General features: G+C 43.6%; 1 protein-coding gene across 2 annotated transcripts in view; it reads left to right on the top strand.

The window, feature by feature from the left end:
- The window catches only part of LOC109890795 (zinc finger E-box-binding homeobox 2), a 49,939-nt gene extending 36,671 nt beyond the window's left edge, over positions 1–13,268 (top strand). The window contains exons 2-9 of one of the 2 annotated variants that reach the window (XM_020482832.2): positions 624–953; positions 3,765–3,995; positions 5,720–5,934; positions 6,185–6,293; positions 6,556–7,910; positions 8,137–8,373; positions 8,672–8,855; positions 9,118–13,268. In XM_020482832.2, coding sequence (XP_020338421.1) covers positions 624–953; positions 3,765–3,995; positions 5,720–5,934; positions 6,185–6,293; positions 6,556–7,910; positions 8,137–8,373; positions 8,672–8,855; positions 9,118–9,818 — 3,362 coding nt within the window. In that variant the 3' untranslated portion in view covers positions 9,819–13,268. Of the gene's footprint in view, positions 1–623; positions 954–3,761; positions 3,996–5,719; positions 5,935–6,184; positions 6,294–6,555; positions 7,911–8,136; positions 8,374–8,671; positions 8,856–9,117 lie in introns of both variants that reach the window. The other variant, XM_020482831.2, reaches the window with a different exon arrangement.
- Positions 13,269–14,666: the final 1,398 nt, after the last annotated feature.

Below are 14,666 nucleotides of genomic sequence, written 5' to 3'. Positions count from 1 at the left end.
GTCTTCACGATGGGAAAAAAGTGGCTTATACGGTCCCTCTCAGATGTGTGTGTGTGTGTACTTGCATGTGTGTGTGTGTGTACTTGCATGTGTGTGTGTGTACTTGCATGTGTGTGTGTTTGATAATCATTCATTGTCTCCACGGTGGGAAAAAGTGGCCCTGGATACAATAGCACTCTCACACTTTGATGTGTTGTACTCTGCTGTTTTATACACTCTCCAGTTATGTCTGTGCATTTTGCCTTTTAAAATGTTCTCTCACTGTGTTAGATATGTCAGTAACGCAATGTCAAAAATGAGAGGAGAGTTCTATTAACCCTGTGAAAATAGTCACCACTTGAACTAATAATTGAGGGGAATTGAGGGTAATTACATGATTGCAAGGTTTTAAATGTAAGGTTTCTTTTATAATGTAATTGTTTTTGTACTTTATTTAAGTAGACTCTTAATTAATTTAGATTCTAACGAGAGTGAAATAAAATGACCTAATATGTAACTTAGAAACCTTCTTTCCACTCTCTCTCTCTCTCTCTCTCTCTCTCTCTCTCTCTCTCTCTCTCTCTCTCTCTCTCTCTCTCTCTCTCTCTCTCTCTCTCTCTCTCTCTCTCTCTCTCTCTCGACAGTGGACATTGAGCAGGCCAGTTCGCTGGGCTCGGAGGGGAAGGATGATGATACGGTGGGTTTGTGGAGCCTAGAGGTCCAGGACTATCAGGACAGCCTGGACAAGACCAGTCTGACCCCCAGCGAGGGAGAGGGTGATGGGGAGGGGACTGAGCCAGCAGGCAGCCCCAGCCCTAGGGGCCTCTCAACTCGGCCCCACAACCTAAGCCTCAGCCCCAGCCCCAGAGGGGGCCACTGGGCAGAGGGGGCCGAGGAGGAGGAGAGCCCTGGGAGTGGGCTAACCATGGAGGACAAGGATGGAGAGAGGGAGCAGGGATCACTCAAGACCTATAGTAAGCTTATCAACAAAGGTCACACTTTTTCTTCTTCAGTCTTGGTTTGTCCCTATTCTCTTATGGACAGACTACTTAAACAAGGATGGTACCATAGATCTGTCATGATACAACGGGATGCGCGAGATAACGAGCAGTATTAGTTTCCGGTGCTTTGGACAAATCACGATTTCGCAGGTTTTTGTATCTTTCGAATTTTGGAAGGGGAGGGGACATTTGGCCTATAGACTTACCTGCAACTAGAAAGAAAAAGGGTGGAGCTTTTCGTTCCGGTTCCGATACTCGTTCTATGCCTTCTCTTAACACATATGATCCAGAACTTAATTGAGCATCTGACCAATTATGCAAGACTTTAGTTCTGGGTTAACCAAGATTTGTTTGTCCCATATATCCCAAATGGCACCCTATAGTGCACTACTACCATAGAGCTTTGGTCAAAAGTAGTGTACTATACTGAACAAAAATATAAACGCAACATGTAAAGTGTTCCTTGAGCTGAATTGAAAGATCCCAGAAATGTCCCATGTGCACAAAAAGCTTATTTCTCAAAACTGTTTTGCACAAATTTGTTTACATCCCTGTTAGTGCCAAGATATCCTTTGCCAAGATAAACCATCCACCTGACAGGTGTGGCATATCAAAAAGCTTATTCAACAGCATGATCATTACAACGGTACCCCTTGTGCAATAAAAGGCCACTCTAAAATGTGCAGTTTTGTAACACAACACGATGCCACAAATGTCTCAAGTTTGTGCAATTAGCATGCTGACTGCAGGAATGTCCACCAGAGCTGTTGCCAGAGAATTTAATGTTAATTTCTCTACCATAAGCCACCTCCAACATCATTTTAGAGAATTTGGCAGTATGTTCAACTGGCCTCACAACCGCAGACCACGTTTTTGGCGTTGTGTGGGCTAGCGGTTTGCTAATGTCAACATGGTGAACAGATGCCCCATGGTGGTGGTAGGCTTTTAGTATGGGCAGGTATAAGCTATGGAGAACAAACACAAGTGCATTTTTATTGATTGCAATTTTAATGCACAGCGATACAGTGACAAGGTCCTGAGGCCCATTGTCATGCCATTCATCTTCCGCCATCACCTCATGTTTCAGCATGATATTGCATGGCCCCATGTCACAAGGATCTGTACACAATTCCTGGAAGCTGAAAATGTCCCAGTTCTTCCATGGCCTGCATACACACCAGACATGTCACCCATTGAGCATGTTTGGGATGCTCTGGATTTACATGTACAACAGTGTGTTCCAATTCCAGCCAATATCCAGCAACTTCACACAGCCATTGAAGAACATTCCAGGCTGATCAACTCTATGCAAAGGAGATGGGTCACGCTGCATGAGGAAAATGGTGATCACACCAGAAACCGACTGGTTTTCTGAACCACTCCCATACCTTTTTTTAAGGCATCTGTGACCAACAGATGCACATCTGTATTCCCAGTCATATGAAATCCATAGATTAAGGCCTAATACATTTATTTCAATTGACTGATCCCCTTATAAGAACTGTAACTGAGTAAAATCATTGAAAGTGCTGCATGTTGTTTTTAGATAGTTGTTCAGTATATATAAGGTATTAAATGTCATTTAAGATACAAGCATAGTCTTTGAATATGCTGCAGCATGACAAAAGAGTCATCCCACCACAATGTCGCAATATTTCCATGTACCAAAGAAGTGATGTTACCGTACCGAAATCAGAACGGAGCAGAATCTGAGAGGCTTTCCCTTTCATTTTGCTCAGAGACACACACGCTCACACACACTTCCCTTTTATTTAGATAGGAGATCAAAGGCTCACACAGCTCGCCTCCTAACAATCACTTGTTGCTACCTTTTCTCTTTCTTTCTTTCTCTCTCTCTCTCTCTCTCTCTCTCTCTCTCTCTCTCTCTCTCTCTCTCTCTCTCTCTCTCTCTCTCCCCCTCTCTTTCCCTCTCTTTCCCTCTCTCTCTCTCCCCCTCTCTTTCCCTCTCTCTCTCTCTCTATCACACACACACACACACACACACTCTCTATCTCTCTCTCTCTCCCTTTCTTTCCCTCTCTCCTCTCTCACCTCATGTGATTTGGCTGTGCCTGATGAATGCAATGCCCAATTTTTACAACACTCAACCACACAGGCTCTTCCCTCGCCACATGAAGAACGGATCAAAATATGCCAACATCTGCAAACATTTGAAAAAACTTCCTCAAAGTCTGTCACAGGCAGGCAACTCAGTGCAGAGCAGAGCACTCTGATTGTGATAGAAAGCAAAGCGCCCTCTCGTCTCTCGTCTTCTCTTCACATGACATTACGTCTGTGGGTTTCGCTGCCTGTTACAGCACTCAAGGTCAATGACAAAAGCTTCTTGGCTATTCCCGCGGATGCCCAGAGCAGACAACTTCTCTCTTTCATAGTTGTTCATAAAATTCAAAACACAGTATAACTATGTATTTTATCTAAGAGTGTTAAACAATGACTAAAACATTGCAAGCACAAGGGTGAAATATTCTCTAGATAGTGCACTACATTCGACCAGAGTAGTGCCCTTCATAGAAAATAGTGTCATTGTGAATGTGCCCTCTCTATCTGTTCTATTTTGTTTACTATCTGGAACCAGACCAGTTGACTATTAATTAAATTCACTACACATAAAATACTGTAATTTGGGATTTGCTCACAGTCTCTGTTCATTTCATATCATTACATCATATTTAAGCAATAGGGCATGAGAGCCTATGGTTTATTTGTTGGGTGTCCTTAGGCACAGCACACGTTTTTATCCCCTATCCCTCTTTTTCCCAGCAGGTCACAGGTCAGACAGTCAGGCCCTGGAGGACATGGCCCACTATGACTTCCTGGTGCAGCTGAGAAAGGCATCCTCCCACCACCCTGCCTCCCACCACTACCACCAGCACCATCAGCCCCCTAACGGCAGCGCTACAGCCCCAGCCATGTATCACCCTGGCAGCCTGAACCTTCACGATGACCCCCTTCCCATCTGGTCTCCTGGGACGCAGCGCTCACCTGAGGGACAAGGTACTGTAGGCTACTCTCTGCCTGCTTTGACGCAAACACACTGCATGTCTCTATCTACTGCAAACTAAGCAAACTAAGGCTTGCTACAAGATTCATAGAGCTACTTTTTTTCAAAATGGCAGGGGGGGGAAATGTGATGCCTATCTTTAGAGGCCTATAGATATACGTGCAGTTGAAGTCAGAAGTTTACATACACCTTAGCCAAATACATTTCAACTCAGTTATTCACAATTCCTGACATTTAATCCCAGTAAAAAATCCCGTTTTAGGTCAGTTAGGATCACCACTTTATTTTAAGAATGTGAAATGTCAGAATAATAGTAGAGAGAATTATTTATTTCAGCTTTTACAGCTTTTATTTCTTTCATCACATTCCCACTTGGGTCAAACATTTCGCGAAGCCTTCCACAAGCTTCCCACAATAAGTTGGTTTGTAGGCCTCCTTGCTCGCACACACTTTTTCAGTTCTGCCCACACAATTTCTATGGGATTGAGGTTTGTGATGGCCACTCCAATACCTTGACTTTGTTGTCCCTAAGCCATTTTGCAACAACTTTGGAAGTATGCTTAGGGTCCATTTGGAAGACCCATTTAACTTCCTGACTGATGTCTTGAGATGTTGCTTCAATATATATATACATAATTTTCCTACCTCATGATGCCATCTATTTTGTGAAGCACACCAGTCCCTCCTGCAGCAAAGCACCCCCACAACATGATGCTGCCACCCCTATGCTTCACGGTTGGGTTGGTGTTCTTCGGCTTGCAAGCCTCCCCCTTTTTCCTCCAAACATAACAATGGTCATTATGGCCAAACAGTTCCATTTTTGTTTCATCAGACCAGAGGACATATTTCCAAAAAGTACGATCTTTGTCCCCATGTGCAGTTGCAAACTGTAGTCTGCCTTCTTTATGGCAGTTTTGGAGCAGTGGCTTCTTCCTTGCTGAGCAGTCTTTCAGGTTATGTCAATATAGGACTCGTTGTACTGTGGATATAGATAGTTTTGTACCTGTTTCCTTCAGCATCTTCACAAGGTCCTTTGCTGTTGTTCTGGGATTGATTTGCACTTTTTTCCCCAAAGTACGTTCATCTCTAAGAGACAGAACGCGTCTCCTTCCTGAGCGGTATGACAGCTGCATGGTCTCATGGTGTTTATACTTGCATACTATTGTTTGTACAGATGAACGTGGTACCTTCAGGCATTTGTAAATTGCTCCTAAGAATGAACCAGACTTGTGGAGGTCAGTCTTGGCTGATTTCTTTTGATTTTCCCATGATGTCAAGAAAAGAGGCACTGTATTTGAAGGTAGGCCTTGAAATACATCCACAGGTACACCTCCAATTGACTCAAAGTATGTAAATTAGCCTATCACTAGCTTCTAAAGCAAGCTGTTTAAAGGCACAGTCAATTTAGTGTATGTAAACTTCTGACCCACTGGAATTGTGATACAGTGAATTATAAGTGAAATAATCTGTCTGTAAACAATTGTTGGAAAAATTATTTGTGTCATGCACAAAGTAGATGTCCTAACCGACTTCCTAAAACTATAGTTTGTTAACAAGACATTTGCGGAGTTGTTGAAAAACGAGTTTTAATGTCTTCAACATAAGTGTATGTAAACTTCGGACTTGAACTGAATGTAGATATAGTTTGAGGACTGGACATTGTATCTTCCTGAAGGTTTAGTTCACCCTCTCTCTCTCTGGTGTGTGTGCACCCTAGATGGCATCCCTCTGAGTCCGGATGCTATGAGGAACCTTCAGGCATGTCCTTTCTGCCAGCGCACCTACCACCTTGGTGCGTCTCTACGCGAGCACATCAAGTTCTGCCATGAGCGGGACGGGGGGCACATGGTGTGCCCGGTCTGTGGGTACACTCCCCGCTATAGGGCACAGATGGAACAACACATGGCACTGCACAGTCAGGTAGAGGATAAGGTGAGACACTGGAAGAAATATAAAATAATTATTTTGGAGTCCATCTACTATAAGGTGACACTCTTTTTAATGGTATTTTGAGCTGGATATGAACCAGCTCCGAAAATGACTCCGAAAAGAGTGTTGTGTTAGTTCATTTAGTTTGACTGTTGAACATGTAATGCCGATCTCATGTGAATTCTTAATCTCTTGTAGGCAGGCCTACTGATTTGACTGTATGTATGGTTATGTCTGTGTGTGATTGGTACAGCACCCTGGGTCCGACCATGGCATAGAGAGCAGGAAGTTCAAGTGTCTTCAGTGTGGGAAAGCCTTCAAGTACAAACACCATCTCAAGGAGCACCTCCGCATCCACAGTGGTAAGGAAATGGACAATCCAAATCAATCCCGTCAACTTTACGTCGTGTCAGATAAGGTACTGTAGGTTCAGTAGAATCTTATATAGGTAGTGCCTTATGTACAACAGGTTTATTATTAAGGATAGGTGGTTAAGAGGGTAGAATCAAGAGCAGAAGAGCATGATCTCCTCTATGAAGTCTAATCAGTTTTTTTTTACGATTAAATGTTTTCTGAACTGTAGTATCTTGGATTGATATTCCCTGTCTGCGCTGCTTCCTTTAGGTGAGAAACCGTACGAGTGCTCCAATTGCAAGAAGCGTTTCTCTCACTCTGGCTCCTACAGCTCACACCTCAGCAGTAAGAAGTGCCTGACCGGAGGAGGAGGAGGCAGCGGAGGAGGAGGAGAAGGGAGCTATAACAACGGACATGGCCACCATGGGGCTTACTACTCCTCCCTTGCGTCGCCCTCTGCAGGTAGTGGAAGGAACAGCAGTAGGATGGGCTCTCCCTACCCTCCCCACACCCAGGAGGAACGTCCTCCAATGGGGTTAGAGAGGAACCTGTATCTCCCTAGAGACCATGGTACGCGTCTCCTCCGGGGCCAGGAGCTAGGCTGGGAGTTGGGCCGGCGGTGGGACCCCACGCCGGAACGCTTTCTCCGGGCCAGTGTGTTCAAGGAGTCCACCCTGCTGCCGTACCTCCACGCCGGCACCGGGGAAAAGTTTGAGCAGATGCTGCAGGCGATGCTGCACAGGGAGGAGGGAGGGTCAGGCTCAGCCAGGGAAGAAGGAAGACTGGGGGTTCACAATGGCGGGAGAGATGGGAAGGCATCACCGGAGGCTCCGTTGAAACTAAAACGCCACCGTGCCGGCTCGGGTGATGGCCAGGGGGTAAGTGGAGGGGTAACATGTCGTTGGTGCTCCCAGCTCTTTCCCAGCCCCGCCATCTTACTCCAGCACGAGCGCTACCTCTGTAAGATTTACCGAGAGGCCATGGAGGTGTCTGAGGATCCTCACAGTAAAAAACACCTCTCCCCCCTCTACTTCTCCACCAGACCCCCTCTCCACCCACCACCATCACCAGATAACCACAAACCCCCAGCGATGACCAACGGTTTCCCGAAAGACAAGTCTCCTCTCCAGAGACCCAGCTGGAACTCTGTCCCTCAGCAGCTGCTGGTTGCCATGCACTCCCCCTTCCCGCCCAGCCCAGACTCACTTGCCATGAGGTCCCATTGGTCCAGCCAGGAGAGTGGCAGGAGTGACGGCAGCCCTGGCCAACCAGCACCAACCAGCCCTGCTACAGACATGTCATCCCCTCCCCCATTGGGGCGAAGACGGGTCCCCTCTTCAGGGTTCGGCTCGCACCTCTGCCTGGACCTGTCCTCTGCCATCCTCAACACTCCTGCAAGCCGAGCCGCCCCCCAGGGAAGGACCCACCGGTCATATAGCTCTGAGAATGACCAACCCCTGGATCTCTCCCTCCCCAAGTCCCAGGAGGGGAAAGCCATAGAGGACAGCAAGCCCTATAATGGACACCCTCACTGGGAAGAGAAGAGACAGAAGACCCAGAGAGACCAGGCAGAGAACCAGCACCACCGGAGGCTGAGTGTCAATCTCAGTCCACCTCCTCACCAGGTAGAGTAGCTGCTACATGTGCAGTAGCTAATGGGGATCCTAATAAAGTAAACCATGTGCGTGTGCAGATGTGGGGCAGGAAGAGGGGGTACTGTTTATGTCTGACTATGGACTGTTGTTTGTTTCGTGCTGTGTTTCTATGCAGTTTATGTATTTAATGTGTGAGCACTGGTAAGAATTGCCTCCTTAAACTACAATCTACAGTAATCTACTCTAATCCCACCAGCATCATGCAGTCTACAGCGGCGCTCATATTGTCGGAGGTTCCATCTACAGTGCCTACCCTCTGTTTAACCCTATGATGCCTGCTGGGCTAGCTGGCTCAGAGCATGATGGGGTTCCCTCCCTGCCCCTCAGCCGTCCAGTTAGCAACCAGGGATTCCTCTCACCCATGACCTACATGATGGAGTCAGACACAGACGCTGTGCTGAAGAGGATCCACCAGGAGAGACGAGCATTAATGGTAAAATTGATGTTTTTTCTTAGATGGGCTGACAAATACTGTACACTTCCAACAGTGCAACTGTATTTCATGTCACCTCCAAGTGTAGATATTCCAAACAATGGATTTTACATGGATCTTGTCATGAAAAACAGGGCTTAACCTAGTTAATAGAGACCAGTTGGTTGATGTCTTCTCAGTCAGAACAAGTATACAACTAGAAAATAACATCATCAAGATGTCATGTGCCAAAGGTTTGCCAAACATTTGCCCGTTGGGTAGAGACCTCTCCATCTGTAAGTCTGTGTGTGTCCTGCAGGGTGAGGTGATTGGCCGCGGGGGTCTGGACTACCTCTCTCTGATACAGGAGGGAGGAGAGGGCGAGGGGGGACCGGGGAGGAAGAGACTACAGAAGACAGACGAAGGCCTGTACGCTTGTGACATCTGTGACAAAACCTTCCAGAAGAGCAGCTCTCTGCTCCGACACAAGTACGAACACACAGGTAAATACAGAGTCTGCTGTAACTATCTTACTCAATGTATTTTGAAGCATGTGATTGATATTGATAGATCATGTTTCTGTTGCGTTGCTAAAGTGAGCAGAGTGTTCCATGATCAGGCAGATATGATCCAAACCAGAACAAGGAACTGAACTGCATACACATAAAGGATCTTCAACAATTGCAACAAAACAAAAACCAAATGTACTAGATCAAGAAATTGCCACAGTTACACATCTGCCTCTGTTTTGTCCTATTCCCACAGGTAAGCGTCCTCACGAGTGCAAGATCTGCAAGAAGGCCTTCAAGCACAAGCACCATCTAATTGAACACAGCCGCCTGCACTCTGGAGAGAAGCCCTACCAGTGTGACAAGTGTGGCAAGCGCTTCTCCCACTCGGGCTCCTACTCCCAACACATGAACCATCGGTATGCCTACTGCAGCCTGCACCAGGACCAGGAGGGGGGTGAGGAGCTTCCTCTAACCCCAGGAGGGCCCACCGATGTGGGCCACATGGCCGTGGACACCCCCCTTTCCATGGAGGACAACCCAACATTTCTTAGTGACTCCAGTCTAGATGGGGGGATAGAAGGGAGAGTAGATGAAGAGGAGGAAGAAGAGGAGCACGAGACAGAAGAGACTGAAGGCGAACGTATGAAGGAGGCACGTAGTTTGTCAGGGTCAAGGTCTGGTGAGGGATTGGGGCCGAGCCCCAGTCTGGTACAGGGGTCCACTGTGGGGAGGGACAGAGAGAGAGAACAGAGGGAGAGAGGCACAGAGCAGGTCGACAGACACAATGAAGAGAGAGAGAGTGCTGGTCTAGGGACTCACGGACTAGAGACCAACCATCACTGGGACAAAGACACATTGGAACGAAATGGAGACCAGAACACAGACACATACGAGCTGAGCCCGGAAGCTCCAGTGTCACAACAGTGGACAAGTGTGCCAAAACAATGCATATAGCTACATGTACAAATAAGGATTAAGAGCTGTGTGAAAATATATTTTAAAAATGCACTGTTCAAAATATAGCAAAACTTATACTGTACAAGTACAGGAAGTGACTTCCAATGCAAAGCCATATGAACACAACCAAAATAAGAACCACATGAACTGACAGCATAACACAAAGTGCATAGTAAGAGCCATGGGGTATGATATTCACGCTGGTCGGTATGTTAGCATGCGCAATGTTGACCACTACATATCTGTCATCACAGCTACCAGTTGACCACTTATGCCTGGTTTAAGGTAAAGGAGTATGGACTGCAAGGTGATGTTGGTCATGTTGTTCTGTAGCAAGCAGTGTTGTTCAATGTGTTTCCAGTTGCCTTATCAGTATAATACAGTATTTTTTATTTGGCAATACAAGTATTCACTTTTGAAGGTTTTTATATCAGATTTGACATCATATTCTCCAAAGACCAAGAGGTCTCTACTGTAAATCAAACAATTGACCTCTGTGCTTTAAAATGAATAAGCAATAAATAATAACTATTATTCAAATTAGAATAAAGGATTAAAGATGTATTATTTTTTGCCAAAGCTACAAATTGGTTTAGGATATATCCATTATGACTGTGGTCAGCTGTGCATTAATTATGGACATTAGTATGCAGATAGATTAGTGCCAAATTATGTAAATTAGTTATATTGGCACTAATATACTGTATCTCCATACAGATTTACCATTGGGTTTCACAGATTTACCATTGGGTTTCACAGATTTACCATTGGGTTTCACAGATTTACCATTGGGTTTCCATGGTGACTAATGAATGGCTAATATACTGTCTAAAAGATCAACGGGGAAGCCGGTCACTACAAATGCTCACTGACTTTTACACTGAGCCATTAGGAAGTTGAATGTTGGGTAGCCACCCTAAGCCTGGTAAAGTCAATTGATTTATCCATACCTTACCATATTTCTACACACAACAGAAAAACGAGAGTCAAAATTAAAATGGTTTTATTTTGTTTTCTTTGAAGAAGGAGCAAATAAATGAAACTTGTACTGCCTCACAAAATGTTCCATATCTCTTAACAGACATGTGGAGTTGCTTTGTCTCTATTAGAAAAACGCAAATACATTGTCTCGCTCTATGAAATATAAGTGCAGTATTATACTTGTACCACAGTGTAGGTTCTACTACAGTTGCCCTCGAATATATTAGCACCCTTGCACGATTCACTATTTCTTCTCAAATAAGGTGAAATTGAAAATAGTTTCATGTTCACACGTTTATTTGTTTGGTTAATAACTGCACAGGACCAAGATAATTTTTAAAGGTCCAATGCAACCGTTTTTATTGCAATATCAAATAATTTCTGCGAGTTTGAATCTCATCACGGACATTTTTAGCATTTTACCTAATTAGCAACTTTTTAACTACATTTAGCTACTTTGCAACTCGGTACAGAAAGGCATAGTGGAGCTCCATGGCTTGGTGCTGAATGGACAGCCCTCTGTCTAGAGGGCCAGCTAATTTAATTATTTCGTTTGTGGGCAGTTTTTTGGGCACCATGATGTTTTAATAAATATCTTTATTTTGCATTCAAGCCTCAGTTTTTGATTTATTCATTTTTTTCAACAGTGTGCGGGTTTCCATCTCCAGTTGGTGGGCAGTTAGACATTTTTGGGCACGGTTAGGTAGCCTACAATACATTATTGAAAATCATAACTGGCACGCAGCTCTTTAGAAATGGTAGGATGGTAAAGATACCCGATTAATAAAAAATGACTCAAGTAGAAGTGAAAGTCACCCAGTAAAATACCTCTTGATTAAATAAAGTCTCAAAGTTTTTGGTTTTAAATATACTTAAGTATCGAAAGTAAATTGAATTGCTAAAATGTACTTAAGAGTCAAAAGGTAAAGTATAAAACATTTAAAATTCCTTATATTAAGCAAACCAGAAGGCACAATTATTTTAGAATTTTTTATTGACGGATAGCCAGGGGCACACCAACACTCAGACATAATTTACAAATGAAGCACTTGTGTTTAGGTAGTCCACCAGATCAGAGGCAGTAGGGATGGCAATTGGATGTTATCTTGATAAGTGTGTGAATTGGACCATTTTCCTGTCAGGGTAAATGTATGGGGTAATAAGTACATTATTTTCTTTAGGAATGTAGTGAAGTAAAAGTTGGCAAAAATATAAATAGTCAAATAAAGTGCAGATAACCCAAAAAACGACTTAAGTAGTACTTTAAAGTATTTTTACTTATGTACTTTACATCACTGTGTTTTGTATGGTATGTATTCATTTGTGGATGTCCACCACCCATTTCGTATGATATTTTAGTGATTATAATTTGTATTATATGTTACAAATTTGCAAAACGTACAAAATATGTCACGAATTTGCAAACAAATGATATGTTATGAATTTTAGCTAGGTGGCTAACATCAGCTAGCTCTCTAGTGTTATGCATTTGTAGATTTTCCTTTTGTGTTTCGTTATTTTCGTCATTCTTTGGTCAAGTGTTGTTTGTCTTCATGCGTCGTTGTCGATTGTAGGCCTAAGTAGGTCCTTTGATGTAGGCTATGCCTTTTCTTTCAATTGCAGGGTAGGATTTATCTGGCATAGTTTGCATTTGCGGTCAGCTGTTTTATGCACAGGTTACTTTCACGTTGATGTTGGCATTTTAAGTCGGCCTTGCAGTGACTTGATATTGTGTATTATGCCTCTATTTCATGTTCACTGTATTCGCTGTTCCACTAGTAAATGTTTAAATTCATGATGAGGTTGAGTAGTGGTTGACATTGCAGCCTATTTTGTTGTTGTTTTTTTGTTTTGTTGCTGTTCTCGAAATAGCATTTTAGAGTTTTTCAATTGTGTAGAAATGTAATAAATGAGCTTCAACCTCCTAAAAAAAATAATACTTTGCCATATCCTTAGGTTTAGCTGAACTGACACCACTGGTGTCACAGCTCTTCCTGGACTCTGTCAAGTCAGTCATGTCAGCCAGGGTACCTGTGTGGAGCCATACTAGTGCCAAAAGAAATGAGATTTTAATACAATAATTTTGAATTTTGTATTCAGAAAGTGAATTTGAGTTCAATAGTTCTGAATTTGTGTTGTACAAATTGAATATGCCTGACACTTACTCTATCACTATGAATTGAAAGCCCATCATGGGCTTGTCTATATTTAGTAACAGAGAGTGTAGTCATATATCCAGTCAACCAACTTCAAGATGATCCGATTTTGTAGTATTGAACTGCAAGCCTACAACTGCCTCATGCCACCAGCTGTTGTTAATTTTATTATATTTATATCTGCACAAAAATACTTTTATCAGGCTGTATTTTTTTAATCAACTCAGCTATGCCTTTTGTATTGAATTACATTTAGTATTGTTTTTTAACCTGTGGATATATTTGTAATAAAAATGTACATTTTGCTTTACCCTTTGATTAATTATTTCCCAAACTGCATCACTGGATAGGACCACACATTATCAGCTTCAGGGATAAACCAATCAAAATGTTCACAGTAGGCCTATGTGGTTTTGGTAAAATACCTCAGTTCCCTCTTACGGTATATGGTAACCTCACCGCCTCAATTCTCTGCTCAAGGGGACTAAATGTACAGAATTGGTGGAGATGTTTTACCCGGAAACATGTGGCTATGGCTGTGCCATGCAGACAAGACAGTAACTGCTCAGTAACTGTTTTAACTCACAGATAGCTTAGTCATCAGGCCTTAGTCACTCCTCTAGTGTAACTAGAAAGACAGCAGGGACATATTTCATTCAACAGTACTAAAAACAAAAAACTAAATAGTACATAGATACATTTGATTCAGACTTAGGAAATGTATGCCTTTCCTATGGATTTTTATTTAAGCACATCTCACTATTTGGGAGTTGCTCCCCTGAACAAATCAAATCAAAGTTTATTTGTCACGTGTGCCAAATACAACAGGTGTGCAACACTAAGGACTGATGACTAAGCTATCTGTGAGTTAAAACAGTTACTGAGCACTGTCTTGTCTGCATGGCACAGCCATAGCCACATGTTTCCGGGTAAAACATCTCCACCAGCTCTGAATCACAGTGAAATGCTTACTTACAGGCTCTAACCAATAGTGCAAAAAATGTATTAGGTGAACAATAGGTAGGTATAGAAATAAAACAACAGTAAAAAGACAGGCTATATACGTACAGTAGCGAGGCTATAAAAGTAGTGAGACACCGGTTAGTCAGGCTGATTGAGGTAGTATGTACATGTAGATATAGTTAAAGTGACTATGCATATACGATGAACAGAGAGTAGCAGTAGCGTAAAAGTGGTGTTGGCGGGTGGTGGGTGGGACACAATGCAGATAGCCCGGTTAGCCAATATGTGGGAGCACTGGTTGGTCGGCCCAGTTGAGGTAGTATGTACATGAATGTATAGTTAAAGTGACTATGCATATATAACAAACAGAGAGTAGCAGCAGCGTAACAAGAGGGGTTGGGGGGGGGGCACACAATGCAAATAGTCCGGATAACCATTTGATTACCTGTTCAGGAGTCTTATGGCTTGGGGGTAAAAACTGTTGAGAAGCCTTTTTGTCCTAGGCTTGGCACTCCGGTACTGCTTGCCATGCGGTAGTAGAGACTGGGGTAGCTGGGGTCTTTGACAATTTTTAGGTCCTTCCTCTGACACCGCCTGCTGAAGAGGTCCTGGATGGCAGGCAGCTTTGCCCCAGTGATGTACTGGGCCGTACGCACTACCCTCTGTAGTGCCTTGCAGTCAGAGGCCGAGCAATTGCCGTACCAGGCAGTGATGCAACCATGCTCTCGATGTTGCAGCTGTAGAA

This window comes from Oncorhynchus kisutch, linkage group LG5, assembly GCF_002021735.2.
Source record: "Oncorhynchus kisutch isolate 150728-3 linkage group LG5, Okis_V2, whole genome shotgun sequence".
Taxonomy (NCBI): Eukaryota; Metazoa; Chordata; class Actinopteri; order Salmoniformes; family Salmonidae; genus Oncorhynchus; species Oncorhynchus kisutch.
The sequence above is the reverse complement of the archived record's forward strand: the minus strand, read 5'-3'. Positions and strand labels throughout refer to the sequence as shown.